Below are 27,916 nucleotides of genomic sequence, written 5' to 3' on the forward strand. Positions count from 1 at the left end.
ATTTCTCTCGTCTCCCTTCTTTTTCAATCAATCATGTCACAGGCTCATGTGCAATACACTACTTGTATGTAGGCCACATTACACTCGAAATAATTATACTATGAACGAATGGTGAGGTAGCTACAGGCAGAAGGAGGTGATAGTGTCCCTGAACGTTGTAATCGGATGAGCCCATTTTGCGATATGGGTGTTTTAGAGCAGTTCATTGAGCCAGTGGGCTTTGCAGATGTATCTGCGTCTGTGGCATTGCTTACCTGCCTGGGGCTGTCCACGCTCTTTGTTATCCTGCTAAATGCGGTCTCAAGGAAAGCAAGGTATGATTCAGAAATTCGTTCTGTATTCTCTTTTTCGTAGCTGAACCATGGGCTCCAAATCAATAAATAATTTTTCCATTCAGATGAACACTATTAATATTATCAAGAGTCCACAATATATGGGGGATTATGGACTCTTGCTATTATGAACTCCCAGTGCACACATTAGGACACATCATCTGAGTACTGTGAACCAGACATTTCTTATGGATCTATTTTCGTAAATATTTTCGGTGAATTTTGAAAATCAGATTTTACGAAATGGGCATTGCCTCCGTTTATCACAACCGGACAATTTGTTTAAATCTAGCCTTTCTGAACCCTTCTCTCCAAACTGTACACACGTAGTGAAGTCATTATGATGTCCATATGTACGAGGTCGTCATGTGTGTTGTAATTGCTTCCCGCTATGATGCTGCAGTTGAAAGCCCTATTTGAATATGGTGGCCAGCTGTCTTTGATGTAACAACTTCTTGAGCTGAGGAATAGATACTCAATGGGAGTAGATAGCATGGTATATATAGGGGGAGAACATAGGTGATAAGTAACACAATGCAAGTGTAGATGATGTAAGTGTGGGAATAAGGTGTGAATGGAAGTGTGAGTGTAAGTGCTAACTCAATGCTGGTGGAATATGTCACAGGTACGGTACGGGACATGTACGGGATAGCGCCAGGCATGCCCGACGCCAGTAACAAACACGCACACACACAAACACGCACACACACACTCACACCTCAGACATGCCCATCGCGGAAGCGATGATAGCAACAGCTATGTTAGACATAGCAACTTGTGCTGGGATTACACCATTCAACAGCTTGCAAGGCTGATGAATTGACCGCCACTATTTTTAGCCTGGTATCCAGCACACAGCTGTTTGAAGTGACTTTTTCTGGCCAGTGAATCCCTATTTTTCATTGTTCCATTTTTTTTCCCTACACACACACCACACCACATACTCCGGCATACACTGGCTGTTGGTAACCACCCAGGAGAATGAAAGAAAAGTCAGGAAGAGTCCGAGAAAGAGAAGAAAGACGTGTGCGACCATAATCGTCGGGAATTGAACCCGCAACCTCTCGATTGGAAATCGACTGCACATACCACTGCACCATATGGGACACACCATGTACACACACACACACGCACAGATATGAAATAAAGCGGTGTAGACCCTGGCTAGTGCCAGACACTACTGAAGACAGTAACATCTTTTGCATAGCTTCGGGAATAAATGGCGGTTTTGTCCTGTGAGTGTACAAATAGATGTACACACACACACACACACAGCCATCCGTTTTGTACGGTCGTGATAAATGGTGACAATTATGGATGGCCCCCAAAGCTCCATTTATGCATATTGCCAGCGAAATATAATGCCAGTCAGAGCTTGCATTCACACCAAAGTGACCAAAACCGTCAAATTCGAGACTTATTTTCGAGGTTATTTTGCTTGCACTCTCCCCCGGTGTGTATGCACAGTTCTTCTGGCATTCTGAACTGTGTGCTGGGCAGAGTCATTATAGCAAACCTTCTTCCAAAGCCACAAAAGCTTTTCATGACTGCGACGGCATTGCTGGCCTATCACAGGATCATGTAAACGCTCGCGAGCTGTCATGAGCCAATGCTGGAGAAGCTTTCATGGCATGTTCTGCCTTATTTATTCGGGACCTAGAGGGTCTGGGGTTACAATTCATATGCTGTATTTGCAAGTACAGTACTATAATTATGTAGAGCATAAATGCTGCCGGCGCTTGAGATCGCCACTTCTTTGCGCTGATGATCTGTGTAGTGAGCACGTCATGCTGTGCACAGTGGAAGGGATTGATAAAATAAATGACGGGCTTGATAGATGGGGAGGGGGGGGGGGGGGGGGTAGGAGGAGGAAGCCGCTCGCTGGTGATGTGCCATTGCCAGTCTGGTCAATCTTGCACCAGGTAAACATTTCTAAGTAAAAGTGGGGAGGCTTCCTGCAATTTCATAAACAGTTTAAGAGTAGAGCCCACACGCTCTCTTCCATTAACACTGCAGTGATTCAACTCATTTCACAATATTACAACGTTTTGGCAAATTGCCTTCATCAGGTTCACAAGCAGGTTCACAAGTGTAGGTAAACTTTTCCTTTCCAGAATGTTCACTCCATGTGTGTCATCAACAATCCCACCAGTGCTGTCTGCGTCCACAACCTTCTAGAACCGGCAGTATCTCACCGAAAAGGACTCACTGCGACGTCCACTCTCGGATCGTACCGCCAACATGTCCAATCCAGTAAAGAAAGTGTTTGTGAGCAACACATTTGATGTTCGCTGCTGGTGGGGTCGTCTGCGCGCTGAGATATTCAGGACACACCCAGTGTTGCACACAGGCAGGGTCAGTGGAATCCATTTCGACAGTGCCGGTGGCAAGATTTCACGGCCCACGTCTTTGCTCCGTAAAATGATATTTGCAAAGTGATAATTTTTGTGCTGTTTTGTCGATCCTGTCCTGCACAGAGACCACCCGGAGACCATGGTCCGGCGCATGATCGTTGCTGTGGTTGTCATGCCAGTAGTCTCTATCATCGTCCTAACCCTTCTGTCATCTCGGGACACAACCGACAAGGTGAGGCACATACGCTCACAGCTTTACTGAACCAAGTGCTTCAGGCGCAGTCCATAATCACTGGTATTGATCTTTTACACGCAACGGAAAAGTTTCATTTATGGGTGGGTAGGTCAAGGAGAGTTTCGCTATGATAATATTGACAACTGAAGCATCAGTCCATTCCAACTGTCAAATCAATATATTTTTTCGTTCGGGAGGGGGGGGGGGGGGACGGTCAGAACTAAACTTTTTCGTTCCGTGAAAATTAACGATAATGCCGGATGGCCCCTAACAAGGGTCTTCATCAGGTCATTCGTTTGGTTTCGCTGTGTCAAGGCATGATCGGAAGTTTGTTTGAGCCAGATGTGCTTATTTCTATTGTGTCGTTGTAGTGAGGAAGATGCAGTAAGTTTATGCTCTGTTTCCTATTTACTGCTGTAGGCTATGCCACTGTATGAGTGGCTAGGCTTTCGCACGCACCGACTTTGGTACGCCATCCTGTGTCCCATCGTTTTAGTGACGGTAAGCACTGTCCTGTCAGAGGACACCTGTGTTGTTCTTTCGTGTGTGTGTGTGGGGGGGGGGGGGGAACAAAGGAAAAAAGAAAAATAGAAAAGAATGTGAGATGCCCGATCACAACCCGCCACGTTAAGCACGAAGGCCGGTGATGAGGCTGATTGAACAAGAGTTTGGCAGGGCTGCCACTTTTCTGTTGGTAGAAATCTGAAGGGGAGGGGGGGGGGTGCAACCCCCGGCTGGGGGTTATGGGGACGGTACCCCTGGGAGGTGACAGGGAAACATCCCTTTTAATTAAAAGTCAGAGCATGTTAAGGATTTCAAGGGCCCTCTACATCAGGTGTGGGCACTTTTGTGAACAATCAAAGTAGGATAGTGAAGCTTCTTTTCGGTCAGTTTGTCAGAACAGCCTGTAAACATCTGAGCGTTTCAGAAAAATCAGAACAAGTGGCAGCCCTGGTATGGGTATTTGGATCACTTTTCTGACATGCGTAGCAGCAGTACGGTAGAGTACGGTAGAGTTTAATATAGGCACCTCTACTGTAGAGGCAGAAAATTTCGTCGGTCAATAATTTCGTCCAACTCCAAAGAAAAGGAGTTCGTCCGGTTGAAAATTTCGTCCACGGATCATAAGAGTGTATAGAAAAGCTGGGCAAATCGATATTCGTCCTACATTTAATTTAGTCCAAAAGCTCCTTGGACGAAAAAGACGAAATTAAATTCCAGACGAATATTTCTGCTTATACAGTATTTTAGGGAGCTGTATACGTCTCCCAGGTTCAGTGTACTTTGCGTGCGTACTTCGAAGTACGTCCTTGTGGAACTGGAGATTGATGGTGCAGCTGTCACCGAAAGTCGCTCCTGACAAATTGATGACCTTTATCATTTGCATTCGCCTGTCATCAGGTGGCTAGTTTGAGCACAAACTGCCGATGTCGTACGAAGAGACAAAGTCGTCGATGTCAGCATCTTCATGCGCATTCTGTCTCTGGACAGCCCGTCTTTCTGCAGGTTGCCGCTCCGTAGCTGGCAATGCAGCACGTCGTGAAGGGGGCTGGCGGACTCAAGTGCGCTGTTCTTTCGACGGCTCCATATCCAGAATGGATGCGATGTCACCTCTCCTTGCATCTGAATTCCGGGTGGCATAAGCAGTCAGGTACTGGACTAGTGTGTACCCTGTTGTCCACATTATTGCCGTCTCCGGAACACACGCATCAACCAAACACTGAATCGCTGTTGCTCTGACACAGTGGTTTGTATATGTCTTCGACAAGTTAGCTTTGGAGCCAATCAGCTTCATCATTTCTTTAATTGTGTTCCGGCCCGGGGGGGGGGGGGGGGGGGGAGACCGTTGTACCAGGCACCGTTGACGTCTTACGCTCGTTTACCTTGGCATGCCATCTTGAAGATCCGATCGCACTGGGGGCGGATCTTCTCTAGCAGTTTTTTGACGGAGTTTCTTGACGGCTGTGACCTGCGCTGCTTGTTGGATTCTTCCATCGCTCACCTTTTCTCTGCTGCCACCACCTTGGTGCTAGCTCAATGAACTCAGTGCCATCGTCAGCGACCTTTAACAAAAGATCCTGCTTCCCAGGGGGCTCTTGATTTTCACATCCACGCAGCGTGAAATGGTAGTTTATTGCAAAGTACGCACTTTCCGTCCTATTCACTGGTGAGGTTGTCTCCTTCATCAGTAACCTTGAACTCCTTGTCGCTGATAATGTTCCATGGACGAATGGAACAAATTTCTCGCTCCAATGCTGCACGCATACCTTGCAGGCTCGGTCTTTGATATGGCTGACCCTCTCGACCTCTCGTATTGACATACCACAGTGCCAATGCCTCGCAGACCTTCTGTGGTTGATCCACGCTTAGGTCGATGGTAAGGTTCCTACTGGAACAGAAGTCGTAGAACACTTTCAGCCATGTCTCGGTAGTTCTCTTTGTGCTACCCGGAGTTCTCGTATCAATCAGGCTTTGCACACCATCCATAGTTCCGGAACCAAAGCGGTTTCTCTTGGCAAGGGACTCCATCGCGACCCTCTGCCTTTGGTCATCCCTGATGTCCATATCAAAAGGAGGCACAACACGTGACATTTCCTCTCGCCAGGCGAATACACTTACATCTTACCTCCAAGCTTGCAGAGCACTATCATGTACAAGTAGCAGGATTCAACCTTCGCGCCTAAAAGAAAAGTGAGCTTGATCGGAAAATCAAAGCCCTCCTGGTCGGGCTTAATTGCATAATCAACCCAGCTGAGCGAGTATTAAAAGTCTAGCATGCCTTGATCGCCTTATGAACGCCCTGCTAGGTGCAATGAGATTGGTCAATTCCGTGACTACAGTCCTGGGACATGTCAGAATTGTATTTCGTGAGTTTGCATTGTACTTCTTTAGCCTTGCAAGCTGTTGAGTAGTGCAATCCCAGCACAAGCTTTGGCGTCTACTGTAAAATCAAGTTTTACCTTCCGGGGGGGGGGGCACGGGGTAAATGCAATTGGATCCCGGAATGGATACATTGATGCCATCAATTCTTTTTCTACACCTTGTCCTCGTGTGGTGAACCCATAAGCAGGATCATCTCCAACTTCAATTCCAAGTCCCCGGAGTCTGGAGGGGTTTTCTTGGGGTGGGGCATTGGGCAGTTCAATAGCCAATAAAGTCTTTCCAGGATTCCTTTTGAATCTCTCTTCTTTCTCCCAAGAAGACCCATGTCTTCTTTTGTACTCTATATTCTAATGTATCTTCTACCTCTTCTCCCCTGCGAACAGACTTTCTCATTTTCCATACTTAATTAGGAGACTCCCTTCGATTGGCATCTATTTGCCTCAAGAGGATCCGTGAAATAAAAATCAATCAATCAATCAAAAAAATGTGACCAATTTCTGGCAGTGAGCAAGTACAGGCACAAGTGTGTGTGTGTGTGTGTGCATCTTGTTGTTCTGTTTCATATCTTCTCTCCCTGTTCGTATCCACGACACACACTGACCTGGTTAGGTTGGCTACGGTAGTGAATATCTCCATCGCATTTTGAACCGGGAGCCGCTCCTGGGTAAGTTATTGGTATTCGGACACAATGTTGCCATCTTTTCCGGAGTATAAGCCACACCCGGATTTTTTGTCACGAAATGAGTCCATTTACCACCGTTAATTTGACCATCGTAGTAGAAGCCGCACCGACTTTTTTTGGCGCCAACCTTTTTGGGTGAATTACGTATATAGTAAATGTAGAGCGGAAGGATTTATTGCAATTACATACCGGTATAAAAACCGAGGTCCCTCGAGGTTTTTATAACTGGTATGTAATTGCAATAAATCCTGAGGCTACTACATTTATTATACATATGTTGACCTTCATTTTCCCTAAAAAGGAGTATTTTATAAACAGTATTTATTGGCCTTTAATAGTGGTATTTTGTAAACAGTATTTATTGGCTCAAAAGCCAATAAAATACTGTTTATAAAATAGTTAAAAATACTCCTTTTTAGGGAAAAGTGCAGTGCTACATAGAAAAGTGCAGTGGTATTTATTGAGTCAAAGCAAATTTATTTGAATTTGATTCCCGTAGCTATGCAGAAGACGTTACTTCAGTAACGTCTGGCGCTAGCCAGGGTCCACACAGCTTTAATTTGGTATTTGTTTGTGTGTTTGTTTGTTTGTGTCACGCCTGGCGCCATCCCGTATCTGACGGCAAAAAAATCATAGGGATGTTATAAATTTTTCAATTCTGCTATTTTTTTTTCAGGCATATCCTGGGATTCAAACCCCCACTATCGCCCTACATGCATTCCCCCATACACTTCGCATTCATACCCATTCTTCCAAGTTGCTTCACGTTATGATCTTGCGTTTGAAAGCCCTATTTGAATATTGCGGGCAGCTGTATGTGGCCAGCTGTGTTTGATGGTACAGTACGGGAGACGGTGTCGTATTACCCTCGATCGTACCTGTCCCGTACCTATCCCTACCGTACCGTACCATCAAAGACGGCTGGCCACAATGCATATTCACATAGGGCTTTCAAATGCAAGATCATAATGTGAAGCAACTTGGAAGAATTAGTATGTATGCGAAGTATATCGGGGGATGCATGCAGGGCGCGATAGTGCGGGTTCGAATCCCAGGTTATGTCTTAAAAAAAGGAATTTTTTAAAGAATTTATAACATCCCTATGCTTTTTTTGTCTAGGTCATCAAGGCAAAAAAGCATAGCGTAGGGCCCTGAGCTTCCAAGCTCTCTCGTTTTTATACGAAAGTCCACTATATTCCCGAATATGTGCGAGAAGTGGTGGCGGGGCCAGGCTGCTCTGCCGACCTCAAAGGTCTCGGCGTCTACGCAGACAAAGCGCGCCATAATGCAGTAAAACCATGACGAGGGGAGGAAGAGGGGAAATGAATAATAGTGAGAAACGAGGACAATGGGTAGATGGTCGTGAGAGAAGCAGAGTGAAAGATAACGTCACATTGTGGCATGGGGGGGGGGGGGGGGAGGGGGGAGGATGCTAGTGAGGCACTGGTCTAAACCGTTTCATAGGGCGTCGGTGGCTGCTTGCCAGTTCAGGTGCAGCAGATACTTGTACTGTTGATGGTGTGGTCACTAATGAGTGTGGGTATTTATCAAAGGTCAAAATATTGGTGTGTAAAGTGCGGCTTATACTCCGGAAAATACGGTAGCTTGTTCGTTCAGAGCATACAGCATGCGATTGCCAAGACTACAATCTGGCCAGGGGGGTTGTAGGCTACACGAACATTGACGCTGCGAATCCTGATTGGACGCGATGTGTAGCCGCACAGCGCTGTGGTATACGATAGCTGCATGGTGGTCTAACAAATAGATAGGGCTACAGCCTGTAGGGTGTAGCTCTCAGTCTGATGTCACTAGCTGCAGTTATTACTGAACGGTATATTAAGTACAATGCAATGCTTGTGATATTGAAGAACTCAGTTAGCAGGCATGATGATGTGGCATGTATAGGTGTGCTGGGGGGGGGGGGGGGGGAATCGGACCTCAAAGTTCAAATATAGCACCCTGAACCAGTTCCGATTACATCACTGTACTGGTGTATGTGTACGGCCAGCAGCATTCTTACGACTTCCCGGGTGTCAGGGGGGGGGGGGGGGGTGCAAGTCCCGGGTATCAGGGGGTGTGCAAGGCCAGGGCGCCAGGGGGTGTGCAAGTCTAGGGCATCAACTGTGTACTGTGGCTCAGATTTCACCTGGTCCTGTATCACAATGTGCCATGTCACGTACATGTACCATTCCCAGTGCGATTACAACAGCGTGGAAAGAGGTTTGTGATGCTTTACATCCACAAACCAGCCTGCCAGCTTCACAACCATCAGCCCGGCTCACACTCGGACTAGTCACGGTAATTGTCACAATTAGCTTTCAGACAGAAAATGTAATTAGGAATAGAGTAACTTGCTCAATAGGGTTTGATCAGTAGGAAAGAAAAATAATTCAATTCCGAATGCTGCTCAAGTTGAATGCGTAGGGAGAATGCTAGCCGCCAAATGTGCTGGCTAGCATTAAAACAAGGATGGTTTGGAGATAGTTCGGATGAGGTTTGTTTGATGAAAGTGAAGGGAAATAGTCTCAAGTCATCATCAGTACAATTATCCTGATTATTGTGTGTACACTGTACTAGGAATGTGACCAGACCGCTGGTGTGCACGCCCTAATGACAACGGTACTATTGTTCAGCATCTATCGATATTCTACTGCGAGCAAGGTCAAAACAAATCAAGTGATTGAATACACCGGTGGCATTTGGTATGCTGGTGGTGGCTGTCTCTTGTATTTCTGCTGCTGCACAAGGTGGAAGGCCGGCGGTGGATTGTAGTCCGGACATTCGCCCGCTTCTCTGCTCATGTCATCCATCAGAGTTCTCATTTCGCCAGCTTCCAGCATTGCTTCTGCTAGTCGTATGCTCGTTGTGCGCTGACCAATGGGCGCCTGGCTTTCCCGTTGCAGTACTGTCGGCCGCCGTCCACGCTTCGCCAGCGTGTCTCTCTCGTCCGTCAGAAGAATGGGATTGCGCCGAGCAAACGTTCTCCTATGCCGCCTGCCGACGAGGTGCTTTCGTTCGGGTCTCTTGTGTCGATAGTAAACGACGGCAACCAAACTGGCGGCAAGCAACACACCGAGAACGGCGCTGATTGGCACGATGATGTTCAGACTGTTCGTCTTGTTGGTCTGTGTCTTGACCTCCTCCACGTTGACAGACACGCCGGTGTCAACTTCGTCCTCCTGACAGTTGACGTTGACAGTGGCGTTGATCCCAATGGCGTGCAGCACAGTACGGCTGTTGTACACTGCCCGTCGCTGCTCCACATTGCTGCAACTGTACGGTTCCAGGTCAGTCACACGCGCTACAACACTGCCCGGCCGAATGGGAAACGTCATCGCAAGCCGTGCGGTTGCGATTTGCAGAGGCTGATACAAACTCTGCATGAACTGTATTTGCCTGCTCCACGAGCTGTTGAATGCCGCAAAATTTTCCTGGATGACCACATCTATTGTGTTCTGCAAGAAAGGCGAGTCATTTGCCACCACCAGCACCTCGAAGAATTCCTGCTGGCTATTTCCAGCGCTATCAGTTGCTTCAAGGAAGAATGAGAAAGAGTCTCCAGTCAATGACAGGTGGCTTGGCAATGCGTACATTTGGAGCAATCTTCGTTGACTTCCATCGGAGTGTGTTATTGTTGTAAGACGTACAGGTCCCTGATTGCTGGGAACTTCGGTCAAGTCGAATGTCAGTAGTCTTACATCCAGCGTGCATGTCGGGCAGGAGTCGTTCTCCGTTTGCGCGTCAAGAAAGTGCGTGGGACTGAGCTCATACTCCAGATACTGACCAACCATCAGTACAAACAAGGACACGGGAAGATTGTCGTTGGGAATAGGGCCCTGGCTGTCAGATGGCGATGTGGTGGTAACGACTGGTGTAGGGCTTGGACTGGTTTGTGGAAGTGTGCTCGTGCTTGCAATGGACGTAGAGGTGATCGACATTGTAGATGAGGGGCCTGTCGCGCTAGACTCGATGAGAACGGTTGTAAACACAGAGGATGGTGCCATGCTGCTGGGCTGCACTAACAGTGCTGTCGGTGTTGTCGCTATCAGAACTGACGACACACGTTCAGTGCTAGCTATCGGTGCTGACAGCACGGCTGTACTTGACGTTGGCACCGGTGTTCCTGCGGCTGTGCTCAGTATTGATGTGAGCATTGCTGATGGCGTTATGTCTATGCTAGTCACTAAGCTCGTGACATCTTCTATCGTACTGGATCCTGAGCTAGAGCCTGGACCGTCCACACCGGGCGTGGAGCTTGTTGGAAGCAGTGTGTATACAATAGAGCTTGCCAGCAGTGGTGTACTTGACTGAACTGACGATGACACGCTACTCGTTGGAAGGCTCGGGCTTGTCAAGTCCACCAGTGTAGTTGATGTAGCAACCATACTACTGCTGGTGTCTGCTTGCAACACAGATGTACTGGCTGCACTGGGTGATGGTGATACACCAGTGCTCTGTTGGGCAGTAGGTGTGGATGGAACGGCTGCTGCTGTGCTGGTAAAGGGGGTGCCTGTTGTCGGAAAGACGCTGCTCGTTGGTGTTACGTCTGGTAGCTGTGTGAATTGAGTTGTCTGTGGCTGAGCAATGCTGGTGGCGGGGACTTCGATAATGTCTGTTGACGACACGGGAGTAGAATCAAAGACCTCCTCTGCTGTGGTGATGACCGGGATGCCCGAGCTCACTGTTACAGGAAGGAGTGTTGAAGCAGAGGGCAGGTCTGATGTGATGCTGGACTCCAGGAATGTACTGCTCAACACTGGTGTCGGTGGTATGAATGTTGTTGTTGTTGTTTCTAGCGGCAGAGCTGAGACAGCAGATGTCTGGTCTGGCAGTTGCAGGAAGCTGGTGGTCACTGCCGTGGTTGCAGTCGATACTGTTTGAAGTTGGCTGCTGACAGCTACTGTATCCAGTATGGTTGTTGTTTGGTCGGTGATGACACTGGTGAATGCAATAGCCTCAGTTGTGCTGCTTGCTTGTGGAAGTCCTATCTCTGAGCTGATGGATATTGCTGGTGTAGTGCTGCTACTGCTACTGCTTAGCACAGAGCTGGGGTCAGTTGTAGATGAGATCACAAATGATGGAACAAGACTAGTGGTCATTACTGATGGCAGGACAATGCTTGATACACTGGTGGGGAACTCTGCTGGTGTACCAGGAGCAGTTGTGACCGGCAGAGATGCCATTGCTGGTGACGTGTCCACAATGCTGCTGGCAATGGCAGAGCTTGTAGTGGGTGATTGCTGCTGCACGTCAGTTTGCTGCACTGTGGTGCTGACAGTACTGGCAGCATGCAGTGCACTGGTGGACTGTGGCATGCTCACATCTACATCACTGCTTGGACTTGGTGTGACCAGCGAGGAGTACGGTATGCTAGTACTGCTGCTGGCCACGCTGACTGTGCTGGTCGTACTGGCGCTGCTGGTGATTGCCGTGCTCAGCGACAATGTTGGAGCCGAGATTGACGACGACGACGGGGCTGGCAGGGTGGAGCTGGGAGCCAGGAAGATATCTGTTGTCAGCTCTACCACTGATGTGCTCTCGGGAGGTGCCGTTGGAAATAGAGCACTTGTTTCAATGCTGAAATCCGTTGTGAACAACAAGTCACTGGAAATCGACATCTGTTCGGATGAGAAGACACTGCTGATACTTGTACCGGGAAGCTCTGAGAATGGGAAATCAGTGGTGAATACGAGAGCAGTGCTGGGACTACTAAGTGTTGTGATTGTTGAGCGTTCAATTGATGTTGACGGTGTGTCTGATGTGATAGCTGGTGATTGAACACCGCTTGTTGCCAGAAAGGAGCTGGTGTCCATAGCACTGTATGCACTGACCGTCGTTGCCGAACTTTCTCCTGACGGTATAGTTGTCGGTGGCACGAGGTCGAATAATGTTGTTGAAAAGCTTGTTGTGGACATCTCCGGTGGCAGCACGGTCGTCATGAAGTCACTGCTGCTCTCCAAAGTGGAGAGGTCAGATGATACCGAGGTAAAGATGTCCGAGATGAAAGTTGTAAGCGCTGGGCTGGATGTTGACTCGCTAGACGAGAGCACTGGAGATGATGATGGTTCTTCCAGCGGGGGAGATGATGATGGTTCCTCCAGTGGGAGAGATGATGATACCACTGTGCTCGGTAAGGTAGGTGTTTGGAAAGCAGATGTTGGAACAACGGGCGTTGGAATTGCCGTCGGCACGGATGTAGATAGAAGTACATCTGTTGTGATCACTCCTGTAGGAGGAATGCTTTCAAACACCGCTGATGTTGTGTACACGCTTGTGGGTAGAGCTAGAGTTGTTGTTGGTGTGCCACTGACTGTTCTTGCACTACTGGCTACGGTTACGGTGACCATGCTTATTGAGGACGGTGCCATGATGGTGGTTGTGGCTGTTCCTGTAATCACTGATGATGGCGGAGCCAGCGCTGTCGTCCGCGTTCCTTGTACATCAGCTGATGTAACGCTGCTTACTGTTGGGGTTTCAAGCATCATGCTGCTGGCATCTGCCAAGGAAACGGATGGGATCAGTGACAAGTAGGATGTGGGTAGCTGGGTTGCGGATGATGGGAAGAGAGCGCTGGTGAACAGCGCATCGGTTGGCAATGCCGCCAGTGACGATGTCATGATATCTGGCGTGGCCTGCGGCAGTGTTGTGCTGGGGAGCACGGATGTGACTGGCACTGCTGGTGTTGTTGTTGCTGCTGCTGTACTGGCTGGCGTGCTCTGTGGAAGCTGGGTAGACGATGCAGGCAACGCGGATGATGACACTGGAGCACTGGTTGTGGGTGGTGGTGGTGGTGGTGATGGTGTTGTGAGGTTACACGCTACATCGTTCACCTGCACGCTGATATCTAGGTACTCCTCCCTGTACTCGTTCAGGGCACTTTCAATGTAGATTGCTGTGCTGCGGTTACAACCAATGTGCTCTACGTAGAGTTCTAGTTGCACGCTTCCCGGGCGGATCTCTATGATTGCCACGCTTGAAACGGACGTCCTGTCGAGGAAAGTCCGTGTGAAGTTGAGTTGCCGCTCGGGACTTTCTACAAAGTCTTTGTAGGTTTCGTTGAGCGTGAGGGACACGTTGTTCTCACGCATCGTTGAGTTTGCAAACATCTCACTTGTAACTGGTCCATCGTAATATACAGTGAAGTAATCATAGACCTTACTCTGGCCATCACTGGCAGTTAGGGCGTACGACCGGTTGAACGCCCCTGTGATTTTACTTTGGAAGGGGATGTATATTTCAATGTAACTTCTCTGCCCAGGGACGTCTGCCAGATTGATGAAGAAGCCATCGCTGGTCGGACCGTCCAGAGGTTCCAGGCCCAGACGTAGGTCAGCAATGCCGCCCTGGAAATGGTCTGATGTGATTTCCAGCTGTGCATACTCTCCTGCAGACACCAACGTTGTGTCGACAATGTCTCCGCGGACCCCTAGAGGAAGGTCAGTGGGAGGCCTGGTCACAGCACGTGTGGTTGCTTGTGTAGTCTCAGCGATTGTGGTTTCAACAGGTGTGGTCTCAACAGGTGTGGTCTCGGCATGTGTAATCGGTGTGGTCTCGGCAGGTGTGGTCTCGGCAGGTGTGGTCTCGGCAGGTGTGGTCTCGGCAGGTGTGGTCTCGGCAGGTGGGGTTGGTGTCACGGGACAAGCTAGTTCATTCAAGGCCACATTAACATCCAGGTAGTCATCGTAGGTGCGAAGTTCAGCGTCGATGTTGGCCACTGTTTCTCGGTCACAGCCGATCTGTCCAATGTAGAGTTCTAGTAGCACACTTCCTGGATTGATAGTAATGAAAGAAACTCTGCTTGTGCCTGTTCTTGCGATGAATGTCGACATGAAATCGATTTGCTTCTGGGCACTGTCTACGAACTCTGTATAGCTGTCATTGAGCTTGACCGAGAAGGAGTTTTCACGCAGCATCGAGTTGGCGAGCTCGTTGGTTCCCTGTGGTCCAGCGTAGTACACGGTGAAGTTATCGTAGACTTTGTTTCGGCCGTCGGAGGTGGCAGTCAGGGCATAGGAGCGGTTGAATGCTGGCATTGTGCTCTCAAACTGGACGTACAGCACGATAGAATGAGCGCGACCTGTTGAACCGATGAGATTAATGTACGCATCGCTTGCACCCAGTGGAGCATCCAGGCGTTCCAGACCAAGGCTGAGGCGGCAGGTTGGGCAGCAGATTTCGTCGAGAGTGCAGTTGATCCCGTCATCGAAATGATCTTGTGCGATCGGCAGTTGCAAGTACTGGCCTGCCGCTTGCAGATGAGTATCGGCTATGTCTCCGCGCAACCTTAGTGGGAAGTCCTCAGTGGGTGGTACTGTTGTTTCTGCTGGTGATGTTACCGGTGACGTTGGTTGTGTGGTAGCAATGGTAGTTGGACTGATGGTTGTGGGCTGGAATGTAGGTGGTGCAGATGTAGTGACTACCATTGAAGATGTTGCTATAGCCGCTGTTGTGCTCAGGCTGCTGCTAGTCAGTGTGGGAAGTGGTGACATGGATGACAGTATTGGTGGTGAGGGTGTATCGGACACCTCCCCACTGCCACTACCACTGCCACTGCCGATAACTGTGGAGAGAAGTGGTAATGTGCTGCTGCTACTGCTAATGCTGCTTGTGACTATGATGCTGCTGCTGCTAGTGACGGTGCTGGTGGGCGGCAATACTGATGTTAGCACAGGAGTATCGGACACTTCGCCACTTCCGCTACCACTACCAATGGTTGTGGAGTACACTGGTAGTACACTGCTGCTGCTGCTGCTGCTGCTGCTGGGTAGAAGTACCGGCGTTGAAGATGCTCTTGTGGTTGATGTTGGTGTTATCATGACTGTAGGCATGGGTGCTTCTGATGTAACTATTGACATTGCCTGGCTGCTCATGACCAGCAGAGATGTATCTGACACATCGCCACTGCCACTGCCACTGCCCATGACACTCGTTGCCGGTGGCTCTGCGCTGCTTGTGGAGCTTAGAGGGACTGGCAAGCTTGATGACAGCACGGGCTCGGGAGTGCTGAACTGCAGTGGTGTGGATACTGGTGATGGTAGTTCTGGTGTCGGGGATGCAGATGGTTGCTGGATGCTGGAGGTAAAGACCGGAGTCTCTTGTATTGGCGATGTCGTACTTGTCGACACCATGACATCACTGCTGGACACCATGACATCACTGCTGGACATAGACATGGGTGTAGACAGGAGCGCGCTGGTCAGAGCAGGTGGTCCAGCACTACTCAGCGACGGTATCACCGGTGTAGGTTGCATTGTGCTGGTTGACAGCGGAGGTGGCTGTGTTGTCTGTGAGTCACCACTGCCATCACCAGACCCTGACCCTGATCCGGTATCTACACTGCTGCTGCTGCTGCTGCTGCTGCTGCTAATGATGACAGGAGAAGATAATTGTACACTGCTACTGCTGCTGCTGATGGGAAGGAATTGACTGCTGCTAGTGACGATGGCAGGTGATGAGGGCAATACTGCAGTGGTCAGCACCAGTGTTGGCTCTACACTTGTTTGGAGCACCGGCGGTGTTTCCGTGATGGGTGACGGTGACATGGTTAACACGAGCGACGAGACGCCAGGCACTGGCTGAGAACTGCTTGGCGTTGGTGAGGACAGCGCTGTTGTTACATCCGTGCTGAAGATAAAGTCAAAGTCAGTGCTGGTGATGTCGGGCGTCTGGCTATCGGTAAGGAAAGATGATGCCTGGTCACTGCTGCTGGCTGCTAGGTCACTACCTAACAGTGTGGTGATAATGGTTGCTACTGCTGTGGGTAGGAACAGTGACACGGTGGGCGTTGGTACGGGTGTAGAGCTCATCATGTACAGGCTTGCCATGCCGCCAGACTGGAATGGTCCAGACAACACTTGCCGGCGCTGTCGACGATGCACCAGCTCCCATGATGAGATGGGGATGCCGAGTGCTGCGGACAGTGACCCATCCAGCGCCGACTGCTCCACGGTTTCGATTGCCTTGGACACAGGGGATGCCGACGAGATCATAGGACTGTAGCTTCCACACGCCAGGTTCCACCACAGCTGCAGTTTCCCACTGTCTTCACCATCGCTGCTGCTGGCTGTGCTGCTACCGGCCCCAGCTGCCAGTAGTTGAACTAAATGGCGTTGTTGTTGGTCACGGAGCGTTGACAGTCTCAAGTGGCTGTGGCTTGTGTTCAGGTGCCGTGCTGCCGCCGAGATGATGGCAAAGCGCTCGTGTCCGCTCAGTTTGTCTAGCTGATGCGGCGATGTTAGCGACATTGTCACCACGTTCTCGTGCGGACTGCACTCTTCTGACGCGACCTTGTTGATCTCGGTCATCTTGGGTAGCTCTGCGAATAGCCACGGCTGTCGTATTGCATCGTAGCCGGCATCCAGTCTCCACATTGCTACCTCTTTGCCGTGCGTCTCGTGGTCGACGTCAATTTTAAAGACGTCGTCGTGACTTGTCCGCCCGGCTCTTTCTTCCGTCACTCGTATGTACATTTGGCCGGTATCGTGTGCGCCTGCTACTCCCACTAGTGTGTGGCTGTCGTTCTTGTAGTGTAGCCAGTGTGGTAGGTGAGCTTCACCAGCCTCGTTCACCTGCACAGCAAGAACAAGTCACACACGCACACACACACACACACACACACACACACACACACACACACACACACACACACACACACACACACACACACACACACACACACACACACACACACACACACACACACACACACACACACATGGACATGGTATTACAATAAGCTATTTATATATATTATTGTAATAGTGTAGCCCCTACTCTATCCTCCGCGACTAATACTTGTACTTGCACACAGCGGACAAGAAACACATTAACTGTGGTGTACTTAGCATCTTTTTCAATCATGAAAACACATGCTCCATGGCTCGTGGCTGCTGGCTAAGGACATTTCCGGATCATCGTGTACAATGAGATGTAGTACAGTACACCGTACCTGTACACAGGCAGCCTTACTCGTGCAAGAACCTGACCTCAGTGCCTGCCTGTGCTGTCTGAACCGTCTCATTGTCATTGAGACCACTCGGCAAGTACCCAGTTTAATGGTTACTGTCAGCTACTGTATGCGCTTCAATACCATGGACACTGAAATGTGATTGCTGACCATGTTGTGTTCTTGAAGCCTGTGGTCCTTGCAGTTTGTTTCTGCCGCCAAGCTGGTTGCGTAAAGTACCAATGTTTATCTTTGAAATCCAATGGTATTCATTGCCCACATCTGCCTAGTCCTGGCATGTATCACGGTGTGTATGCGTGCGGGAGTATTGCCTATTGGAAGGTGTGACATGCAGAGCAGTATACAGTATCACATAACTCTACTTGTAGTTGCTTAGGTTATCCGGCATACTGGGCTATCACTGAGTGTCATACTGTACCTTGAGTTCTGAATCCGTCCAGCTTTGAGGTATTGAAAGGCTGAACGCCTGGCCCACAGTTGCCTCCACATCCACGATTCCACCTGCAGCCAAGCCAGTCGCCATGGCAGTATCACTCGTTGCTACAATCATTACCGGTATACATGAGATGCAATAGATTACGACGCAAACTACTTGGAGAAGCAGCGGTGTCAAATGAACTGATCCGAATGTTCGTCTCCGTCGACGCTTCCACGCGCTGTTTTCGGAAGTTTGTGTTGCCGCTGTGTCGCCTCTGCTCTTCTTCGTATTGCAACAGTGTCGGTCTACGCAGCATGTCCTTTCGAGATTAGAATCGGCCGCTTCTGCAGTCTCCGGAAGACCTTTGCGAAGACCACTGCTACATCCAACAGGGGAGGATATTCTGAACGAGTTTTTCGTCGTGGTCTCCACACGTGCTGCCCGGTTTCTTTTATATAACGAGGTGCAAGCAAAGACAGCAGCGGCATGGTCGTGGTGTCTGGACATCGACAATGTCTCGTCGGACAAGGCCAAGGGTGCTGCGCTGCTGCAATGGGCAAATCTGGACAACGAGTGCTCCCATTGCCGATGCCTAGATTCATCCGCAATTTCCCTCGTCGCTCCCTCGTCGAGCCGCTCCTGCCGTGCAGGTGCGTTGCGGATGGGCTGCTGCTTCCTCCCGGACATCCCGCAAAGGTCGCAGCCAGCCATTTCTTCTGCAACGCTTTCTCAGCCGACGATCTTGTTCAGCTCTTGGCTCATCGCTGCGACCACTGAGCTGTTCACCAAACAAAGCAGCTGTTGCCGGAATGTTTCTGCTGCAAACAGTTCCAATCTCTCGGAGTTCTTGCTCCACCCAAGTTATTTTGCAGAACGGATATCAACCGCGCTGGAGCTCGTTCACAACCGATGTCGTGTTCCTGCTGGATCTCGAAGTCTTTGCAGGAAGCTCTGGAGGTGAGTCTTCACGTTTGCTGCAAACGACGTTGGCAGGCAATAACTTGCACCGTGTATCTGGAAGTGCGGAGTCGGGCGTGTAATAAATTTCTTCCGGAGAAATTCGTTATTGGCGCAGATGGCAAGGTTGAATGCGGCCGGTCTGGTCAGTATTCGTCCGCTAGCTTGCATACCTGAACTGAGCACTACGCACGTGCGAACGAAATCGAGCTGAAGCTCAGCATCAGTTCCAATAGCCATGTTCGATTTTCCAGGCAGCCCGCACGCAGGGGAACACTAGTGCCATAGACATACTGGTGATACCACAGAAGACAAACTGGAAATCTGGACGCCCATTTTCATGTGTTGCCATGCAGACCACAGTGTGTAGGGATGCTGAGATGGCTGATGAAGATGCCCTGCTGCACTCGGTGGCACATTGGAATGTGGAGGAATGACAGGCATTGCCTGGCCTGTGGTAGAATTCTCTGTCAACGTTGACAGCAACTGTCAGCAACCCAGAGGTGGCAAAGAAAGTGACCTCCAACAAAGAGCCAGTTCAGTTGTCCTCAGGCTCAGGTACTTTTACTGCTCTGTACATGATGTCCATGTGTTCCTGGTGTAGGTGTGTTATCGCTAATTGCACCAGAACTATGGATCTACATCTACAGGCTTGTGCTGTGCTGCGTGAAACGTGATCACGTAATGCCTGTGTGCTGAACAACACGCACAGCACACACATGCACAGCACACACACACACAGCACACACAGCACACACACTGTGGCACAGTCCCCCAGTAGCAGTGCCAATGCACTGGCACTGCAGCCTGCTCTCGTACTTACCCTGGCCTTTGCCATTCACGGTTGCAGCAGCAGCAGCGGTTGCCGCTCTGTGCGCAGCGTATGCGGCAGCAAGACACCGATGGTTGACGGTGACATCCTACACGCTTGTTACAGGCAAGAACCAATGCTGCACACTGCACATGCAGTCACTGCGTGACAGACACCAAACAGCTCGTCCATCCTCCAACTCCACATGTCCGTCTCTCGTATGGAACTATAACATCATGAGAAGACCAGACGGGCGTATGCACTTACATGTATCCTCTTGCACTGCCAGTATCAGGCACTCAGTGTGTATTATGTAATGTGTTCACCCTCTCTATCACCCCGTCACAATCATGATAAGACATTTGTCATGCATTGTCCTCTGGAAAACATGACAAAAGATCATGCATGGGGGGGGGGGGGGGCTGTTGAGATGGCTTGTTAGTTTAGGTTCCACATGCCAGGAGCTCTTTCTGCAGCTCAGTTGCACTTGCATCACACACAGTCATGATGACACCAGGAAGGAAGTGTCTGCTTTCTTTGTCCAGCAGACAGTGCTGCATTCAAGAGTTTTCTGCACTGTAACTTAGTCTGTAGTCATTCCTGACTGCTGTATACCTACTGGACCCTGTATACCTACTGGCCGGCCATGTATACCTGTTGGACCCTGTATACCTACTGGCCGGCCATGTATACCTGTTGGACCCTGTATACGTACTGGACTCTGTATACGTACTGGACCCTGTATACCTGCTGGACCCTGTATACCTGCTGGACCCTGTATACCTGCTGGACCATGTATACCTGCTGCACCATGTATACCTACTGGGCCATGTACACCTGTTGGACCCTGTATACCTACTGAACCCTGTATACGTACTGGACCATGTATACCTACTGGACCCTGTATACCTACTGGACCCTGTATAATTGCTGGACCCTGTATACCTACTGGATCCTGTATAATTGCCGGACCCTGTATACCTACTGGACCCTGTATAATTGCTGGACCCAGTATACCTACTGGATCATGTATACTGTCTTGCTGATTGAAGAAAGTATTTCTTCAGCACCTATGCTCCACCGAGTTGCAGATTTTTACTTGTAATGCACTACCGGTATGCATGCACTGGTTGCTGGACACAGGTGCACACAATGACATACACAAACACAAACACATACGCACGTACACACAGACACAAAAGATGAGTGTGTATGCCGACATGTCTTGAACGCCAGCAATGCCAACTGAAAGTGCATCATCGTCATGATGTCAGGTAGCCACTGTGCCTTGCATAGTGCTGCCGTGCAGACTTGCCTTGCATGGTACTGCCGTGCAGACTTGCCTTGCATAGTACTACCGTGCAGACTTGCCTTGGATAGTACTGCCGTGCAGACTTGCCTTGCGTAGTACTGCCGTGCAGACTTGCTTTGCATAGTACTGCCGTGCAGACTTGCCTTGCATAGTACTACTGTGCAGACTTGCCTTGGATTCCTTCCTCTTCATCTACTGTAAAACCGGGAATTTTCGGTGGTGTAATATTTTCCGTATTTCCCAAAATCAACAGTTCGATTAGTGCGAAAATTTCGGTAAACCGGTTTTCCAGATCCAAAAATGCATTTTGCACACTGTGTGGCATGGCATGGTTGAATTTTAGGTCGTGCTATATTTTTGATAAAAAATTACCTGTACCGAAGTTACTGAAAATAAATCTTCACCGAAATTTTCCGGTTTTACAGTATACAATGTGATGGCATGCATGTGAAGTAGTACATAGACTGTGTGTGTGTGTGAGCTGGTATGCCTGTACAAGACTTAGTACTGTATGTGTGTGTGTGTGTGTGTGTGTGTGTGTGTGTGTGTGTGTGTGTGTGTGTGTGTGTGTGTGTGTGTGTGTGTGTGTGTGTGCGCGTGTGTGTGCGCGTGTGTATGACTCTTGTCCAGATGTGGGTGATCTGCTGTGTCTTCACGGCTTCCGCAATATCATTGCAGTAAGTCTAACATGATCATGTTCTTAGAGATGTGACGCAGCCGCCAACCGGGCACTCTGCTTGCTCACATCTCCAAGGTGTTAGCGTGGTTACATGGTATATGGTGGTATGGGCTTTAGACTGTGTGCATTGGGTACCCAGTGGCCATACCTATGTATGTGTATGTGCCGGACGCTCGGTTTTCTGTCCTCGCTATTTTGTCCTTCCTCGAATATTCTTAGTTTGTGTGCCGTGTGCTTTAGCAGTGGGTTTCTGGTGCTTGCTCCGTTGCCTTTAGGCACCGCTGGCTGAGGAGTTTGTGTTTCGGTCGTGCATGCTACCACTCTTGCTACCTCACTGGTCTGTGACAATCTGTGTGTTCTTAGCACCAGCAATCTTTGGTGTGGGTAAGTGACGTGTGCTGCATGGGTGGGGGGGGGGGGGGGGGGTCGTATAACGTCATTAGATAATGACGCACATGCATGTGTATGGGTCTGTTGTGTTGCAATGGAGGGAGGAAAGGGGCATGACTTGTATAATGCTCCCGGAACCATGGTGATTTTACACAGACATTGTTTTTTCTTTGTTTTGTGTGTATTAAAAGTTGACTTTTGGCTTGTCCCATGCGTCTGGTAGTGCCTTGCTGTGACACTGTGGATTGTGTGGATAGGTGCATATTCTGCAGCTGCTGCATGATGTGTTGTGCTTGTTTGTCCTACAGCTCATCTCCATCTGGCATGGGAAGCTTATCGTAATGGAGAGCGTATCCAGCGACTAATACTCGTTGCGTGTAAGCAAGGCTGGAAGATGTGTGTTTGATCTTTGCTGTGAAGTCCCACAAATTGGCGGGGTGGGGGCAGACTTTCTGCAACCAGCATGTCGCGTTTCAACCATGCACACGATCCCCGTGACATCACTCGTTGGCACAAAACCATCTCCTTAGGTGCCGTTTTCTTGTTGCTAGGGTAGGAGGTGCAAGCTAAGCAGTCACGGCGAAAGGTGCAAACTTCTTTGGCATGTGACCAGGTTGTGCAGCTTCACAAGACAACACCACCACTAGCAGCAACACCAGTAGCAGCAACACCAGTAGCAGCAACACCAGTAGCAGCAACACCAGTAGCAGCAACACCACTAGCAGCAACACCACTAGCAGCAACACCACTAGCAGCAACACCAGTAGCAGCAACACCAGTAGCAGCAACACCACTAGCAGCAACACCACTAGCAGCAACACCACTAGCAGCAACACCACTAGCAGCAACACCACTAGCAGCAACACCACTAGCAGCAACACCAGTAGCAGCAACACCAGTAGCAGCAACACCACTAGCAGCAACACCAGTAGCAGCAACACCAGTAGCAGCAACACCACTTGCAGCAACACTAGTAGCAGCAACACCAGTAGCAGCAACACCAGTAGCAGCAACACCAGTAGCAGCAACACCAGTAGCAGCAACACCAGTAGCAGCAACACCAGTAGCAGCAACACCAGTAGCAGCAACACCACTAGCAGCAACACCACTAGCAGCAACACCAGTAGCAGCAACACCAGTAGCAGCAACACCAGTAGCAGCAACACCAGTAGCAGCAACACCAGTAGCAGCAACACCAGTAGCAGCAACACCAGTAGCAGCAACACCACTAGCAGCAACACCACTAGCAGCAACACCACTAGCAGCAACACCACTAGCAGCAACACCACTAGCAGCAACACCAGTAGCAGCAACACCAGTAGCAGCAACACCAGTAGCAGCAACACCAGTAGCAGCAACACCAGTAGCAGCAACACCAGTAGCAGCAACACCAGTAGCAGCAACACCACTAGCAGCAACACCAGTAGCAGCAACACCAGTAGCAGCAACACCAGTAGCAGCAACACCAGTAGCAGCAACACCAGTAGCAGCAACACCAGTAGCAGCAACACCAGTAGCAGCAACACCACTAGCAGCAACACCACTAGCAGCAACACCAGTAGCAGCAACACCAGTAGCAGCAACACCAGTAGCAGCAACACCAGTAGCGGCAACACCAGTAGCGGCAACACCAGTAGCAGCAACACCAGTAGCAGCAACACCAGTAGCAGCAACACCAGTAGCAGCAACACCAGTAGCAGCAACACCAGTAGCAGCAACACCACTAGCAACAGCAGCAGCCCAAGGTAGTACTAGTGTCACTAGAGCCGCTGGCTGCACAACAATTTTAACGGCACATTGTCTACTCCTTTGTACACAAATGTAGTACTTTTTTATGTCTATTAGTAATCGAACCATATACACCTAATCTCTGGTTGGCACTGCAGCTAATCGTGATCTGGGCAACCTCCGGCGACTCACGGCACTGATTTGACTTATGCGCGAACCAATCATAACCCACATCCTCCCGCTCCTAGCCATGAATGAACTTTTGTCAACTTTGTTGTGCATTGCAGGCGCTCAAATCTGCTACACCACGCTCTTTGGTGCTTTCTCGGCATTCCTCTTTCTTAGAACTGGTGAGGTGCTGTTGGCGAGCTTTTGTGCGAGCCAAGGCTTTTATTGTGCTACTGTTTCGCACATACAGTCAACTTCGCTAATAACGACTGCGGATATAACGACAATTCGCGAATAACGACCGAATTTCCATGCCCAGAGCAAAGTCCCATCTAACTGTATACATTTAACTTCGGATATAACGACTATCTGAATAACGACAATTCGCGTATAGCGACATGCTTTTAGTGCCCCGTGGTCATATTCACTGCTTGAATAACGACTTTCTGGGCTTTTGACAGCTATTTCAAGTACCTGTCAGTCAAGTACATGTACCTGTCATGCAGAAGTACCAGAACCTATGGTGCACTGCACTGGTGATGGATATTATTGCACACATGCCAGAAAATGCAGCCAAGGGGGGGGGGGGGCTTTTCTTCCTTTTTTTATGTTGGCTTCAAAATTGTTGGATTTACCAGCACACCTATATGTATACAATGTACATGTAGTTGTACATGATTGTACAGTAATCATCATACATGTACATATCTCTAGCCCTGTAGATGGCTCAAAAAGGCATATTTTTCAATTGATTTCCCTTGCATATTGAATTTTTAGTTCCTTTCAACTGCAATATGAAAATAAAGTACACATTGACATAGAGCAAGAAAAGAGCTTGATTTTGATATGCATATCATACTATACAAAATATGGGTTCCCATACATTCAAATGGGACTTCGGTTATAAGGACACTTCGCGAATAAGGACACTTTTCTGATGCCCCGCCGAATGTCGTTATTGGCGAAGTTGACTGTACATGTATAAGACATTTTCATGGTCGAATTCAATATCACCTCCGACTACAAGAACTTGATCTTGTCACTGAATGAAACTCGCTAGCCATGCAAGATTTCGTAGTCACAGTGTGTTCGCAACATGTGCTGCATGAAACATGTTGTCCATACCCACTGTGTACAAGCGATGTGCTGTGCTGGCACACAACAACATGGCACGTTCATGCAAGGAACAGTGTGCCAGGGCAAGGACTAGGCACAGCGAGGTATCAATAAGACCATGTTCCTATGCGTGTGTGTGATTAGGGTAATTTGAGTTTCATGCGCAGCGATGGGTGCTTGCATAAGATATTGGCACTTGTTGTGTTTCGGGCTTGGCCCTGGGTGCCATCAGGCGCTGTCGATACACTTTGGTGAACCCTTGGTAAGCTGCTAGTGTACGCACCAACAGGCATTGGATGTGCGTGAAGAGCAGAGCATCATGTGTGTCTGTGTTATTTGCGCGTGTGTGTGTGTGTGTGTGTGTGTGTGTGTGTGTGTGTGTGTGTGTGTGTGCGCGCGTGTGTGCGTGTGTGTGCGTGTGTGTGTGTGTGTGTGTGTGTGTGTGCGTTCATTATGTGGCGTTCCTTTGCAGGTCACTTTGTGGCATGCTACCTCTCACATGCCTATTGCAACATGCTGGGCTTGCCAAACTTTGGAGAGATACCAGCTCATCCACACAAATCAGGTGAGACTACCTTACAATCTGTTACCCGGCATGGCACCACTCCTGCTCCATGGACAGTGTTTCGGGGGAATCACCTCTCACCTTAAAAAGCCTGAGTAGGCTAATTACAAGGCTTGTGCCTGGAGAGCACCACTTTTATCATGCTCTCGAGCCCCAAATTCCACCGAGAGATACAAAATTACAGAGATGCTTCGTTTCTGGCACGACGATTACCTGTCGAATTTTGGTACGAAACCAGGTACCTGGATTTAGGTGATGTATAAGCCATAAGAACACCAGTAGAATACTGGTATGCACTGTGGGTGAAGGTAGACGCTGGCCGCCAAGTTAAACTTAACCGAAATATGGGTGCTATCTAAAATTACAAACAGTATCTGTTGTGAAACGGTGGCGAGGTGACACAAGTTTAAGGATTATTGATTGCAATAAACAGAACCAGCTGAAGCGCCATTTCACGAAGGTTTTATAGTATCTGTTGTGGGTACATCTGTTCCTGTCCTTTGTGCCTGCTTCCAGTGTTGATGGTCGGCCATGTTGTTGCCATGGTGTTGTTCTTCGGCCTTCTTGCACCGCTCACCGATGTATCCCTCACCGGCACTCAGTTTTCATCTTACTTTGTGCCCTAGCTTTGCTTACTAGAGGAACCCGGTGTGAACAAGACGTGTAGAGGAACCAGGTATGAACAAGACGTGTAGAGGAACCCAGTGTGAACAAGACATGTAACAACTAGATGCTCGTATTTATACATCATTTCCCAATAAGGCTTATGCCGGTTAGTACAAGTTGTACAGATCCCTGAAATCCCTGGCATCCTCTTTTTCTTTGTTTTCAGCCGCCAACATATCATTGTTCTTGAATTAGATGAACTGCTGGATATTCGCGTCAATTGACTACACACACACTGCGTCCACTTCTACACCACAAACAAATGCGCGCTTATTGATGCGCCATCTCTTGTTTCTCGCTTGTTTCAAGAGTCTATAAAATAGGGAATTATTTCTTTTCCAGTCATTCAACAACTCAATCTTCTCTGATGAGGTCTCTGATGACCGAAACAGCTGTCAGAAGAAATGCTGTACTCTAATTGTTCACCCCCCCTTCCCCTGAGGTTGATGTACTTCTAATTGTTAACAAGAGCAAACCTTTTTCTCTCAAATTTCTCTAACAAAATACTTATTCCTACTGTAAGTTACCTTGCATAAAACACACGCACACACACACACACACACACACACACACACACACACACACACACACACGCACACGCACACACACACACACACGCACGCAAAACTGGTGATGGTGCATCCTGTCTGCTGCCACTTGTTCTTAGCCATTGTATCATAAATTCATAGTAATAAGTAGCACACTGGAATCAGGACCTTCCTCAATATCCAAACACAACTGTTCATTCAACATGGCGAAACTTTAAATTAAAAAAAGAGAGAGAGAAAAGAAACACAGAGATCCGCCGCCAAAGTACAAAACACAGCAAAGTAACACGCACGATCTGGCAGCATCAAAACAAAACAAAAAATGCAGGCCATCACGGAGAGGAACGAACTGGCAAAAGCAACATACTGTATTGTCAAGGTGGTTGTTGCATTTGCACATACAGTTATACAACAGTTTTCGTACGAAATAGGGAAAAGACCAGCTTTTCAGAATTGGCAGATAGCCCGTACATAAAAGACCAGACACCACCAGTCTTGATAGGGGAATGGAGGCATAATGGACAGCTGCAAGGGAAAAAATATGTCTGTTTACATGAGAAAAATGCCATAAGAACTGCTATCAAGCGGCTTAAAGCCCTGATCGATATTTCAAAGAGTGTTCCATGCACACCCACATGCAAGACACATGTTTCAAACATAAACGCTAGACACACATACATACATGTACATAACGTTACACCGGAGCTTCCACAGCTCACACAGCCACTGCAACAATTAACCAACGGCGAGACGGCAATTGCGCATGCGCACGTGTGTGTGTGTGTACGTGTGTGTGTGTGCTGGAGGGGGGGGGGGGGGGAGAGAACTGGAGCAGTGCACAGTGTATCGGCTGCGCATGCTGGACAGCAGCATCAAGAAAAGATCTTGCGTTCCTGTTCACGATGAGTGCGGCTATTGACATGACGCAATAGGTCATGTGCTGTGGCAGCAACAAAGTCGCAAGTTGGACACACCACTCTTGTCTCCAGGGGGGCGTCACTCCTGCACAATACAATGAAATGAAGTGAAAAGACAGAGAGAGAAGGAGGGGAGGAGGAGGAGGAGGAGGACAGAGAAATGTAAAAACAAGCATACATAAAGGCCGA

At 48.9% G+C, this 27,916-nt stretch overlaps 3 protein-coding genes across 3 annotated transcripts in view; 1 reads left to right on the forward strand and 2 right to left on the reverse strand.

The window, feature by feature from the left end:
* On the forward strand, window positions 1–26,975 carry LOC135805476 (CAAX prenyl protease 2-like). The gene is made up of 10 exons (XM_065319513.1): window positions 1–314; window positions 2,810–2,918; window positions 3,342–3,422; window positions 6,414–6,468; window positions 21,581–21,627; window positions 21,905–22,013; window positions 22,328–22,396; window positions 24,035–24,097; window positions 25,504–25,596; window positions 26,113–26,975. The coding sequence occupies exons 1-10, from the start codon at window positions 166–168 to the stop codon at window positions 26,220–26,222; spliced, it is 885 nt and encodes a 294-aa protein (XP_065175585.1). The 5' UTR covers window positions 1–165; the 3' UTR covers window positions 26,223–26,975.
* On the reverse strand, window positions 8,780–18,903 carry LOC135805474 (mucin-2-like). The gene is made up of 2 exons (XM_065319511.1): window positions 17,871–18,903; window positions 8,780–17,054 (listed from the first exon to the last, which is right to left on the reverse strand). Exons 1-2 carry the CDS (start codon window positions 18,579–18,581, stop codon window positions 9,159–9,161), a joined length of 8,607 nt encoding a protein of 2,868 aa, XP_065175583.1. The 5' UTR covers window positions 18,582–18,903; the 3' UTR covers window positions 8,780–9,158.
* The window catches only part of LOC135805475 (ATP-dependent RNA helicase TDRD9-like), a 40,788-nt gene continuing 39,765 nt past the window's right edge, over window positions 26,894–27,916 (reverse strand). Inside the window, exon 33 of the mRNA XM_065319512.1 lies at window positions 26,894–27,812. Within this exon, the coding sequence (XP_065175584.1) occupies window positions 27,683–27,812 (130 nt within the window). The 3' untranslated portion in view covers window positions 26,894–27,682. The remainder of the gene's footprint in view (window positions 27,813–27,916) is intronic.

Source organism: Sycon ciliatum, chromosome 1, assembly GCF_964019385.1.
Source record: "Sycon ciliatum chromosome 1, ocSycCili1.1, whole genome shotgun sequence".
Taxonomy (NCBI): domain Eukaryota; kingdom Metazoa; phylum Porifera; class Calcarea; order Leucosolenida; family Sycettidae; genus Sycon; species Sycon ciliatum.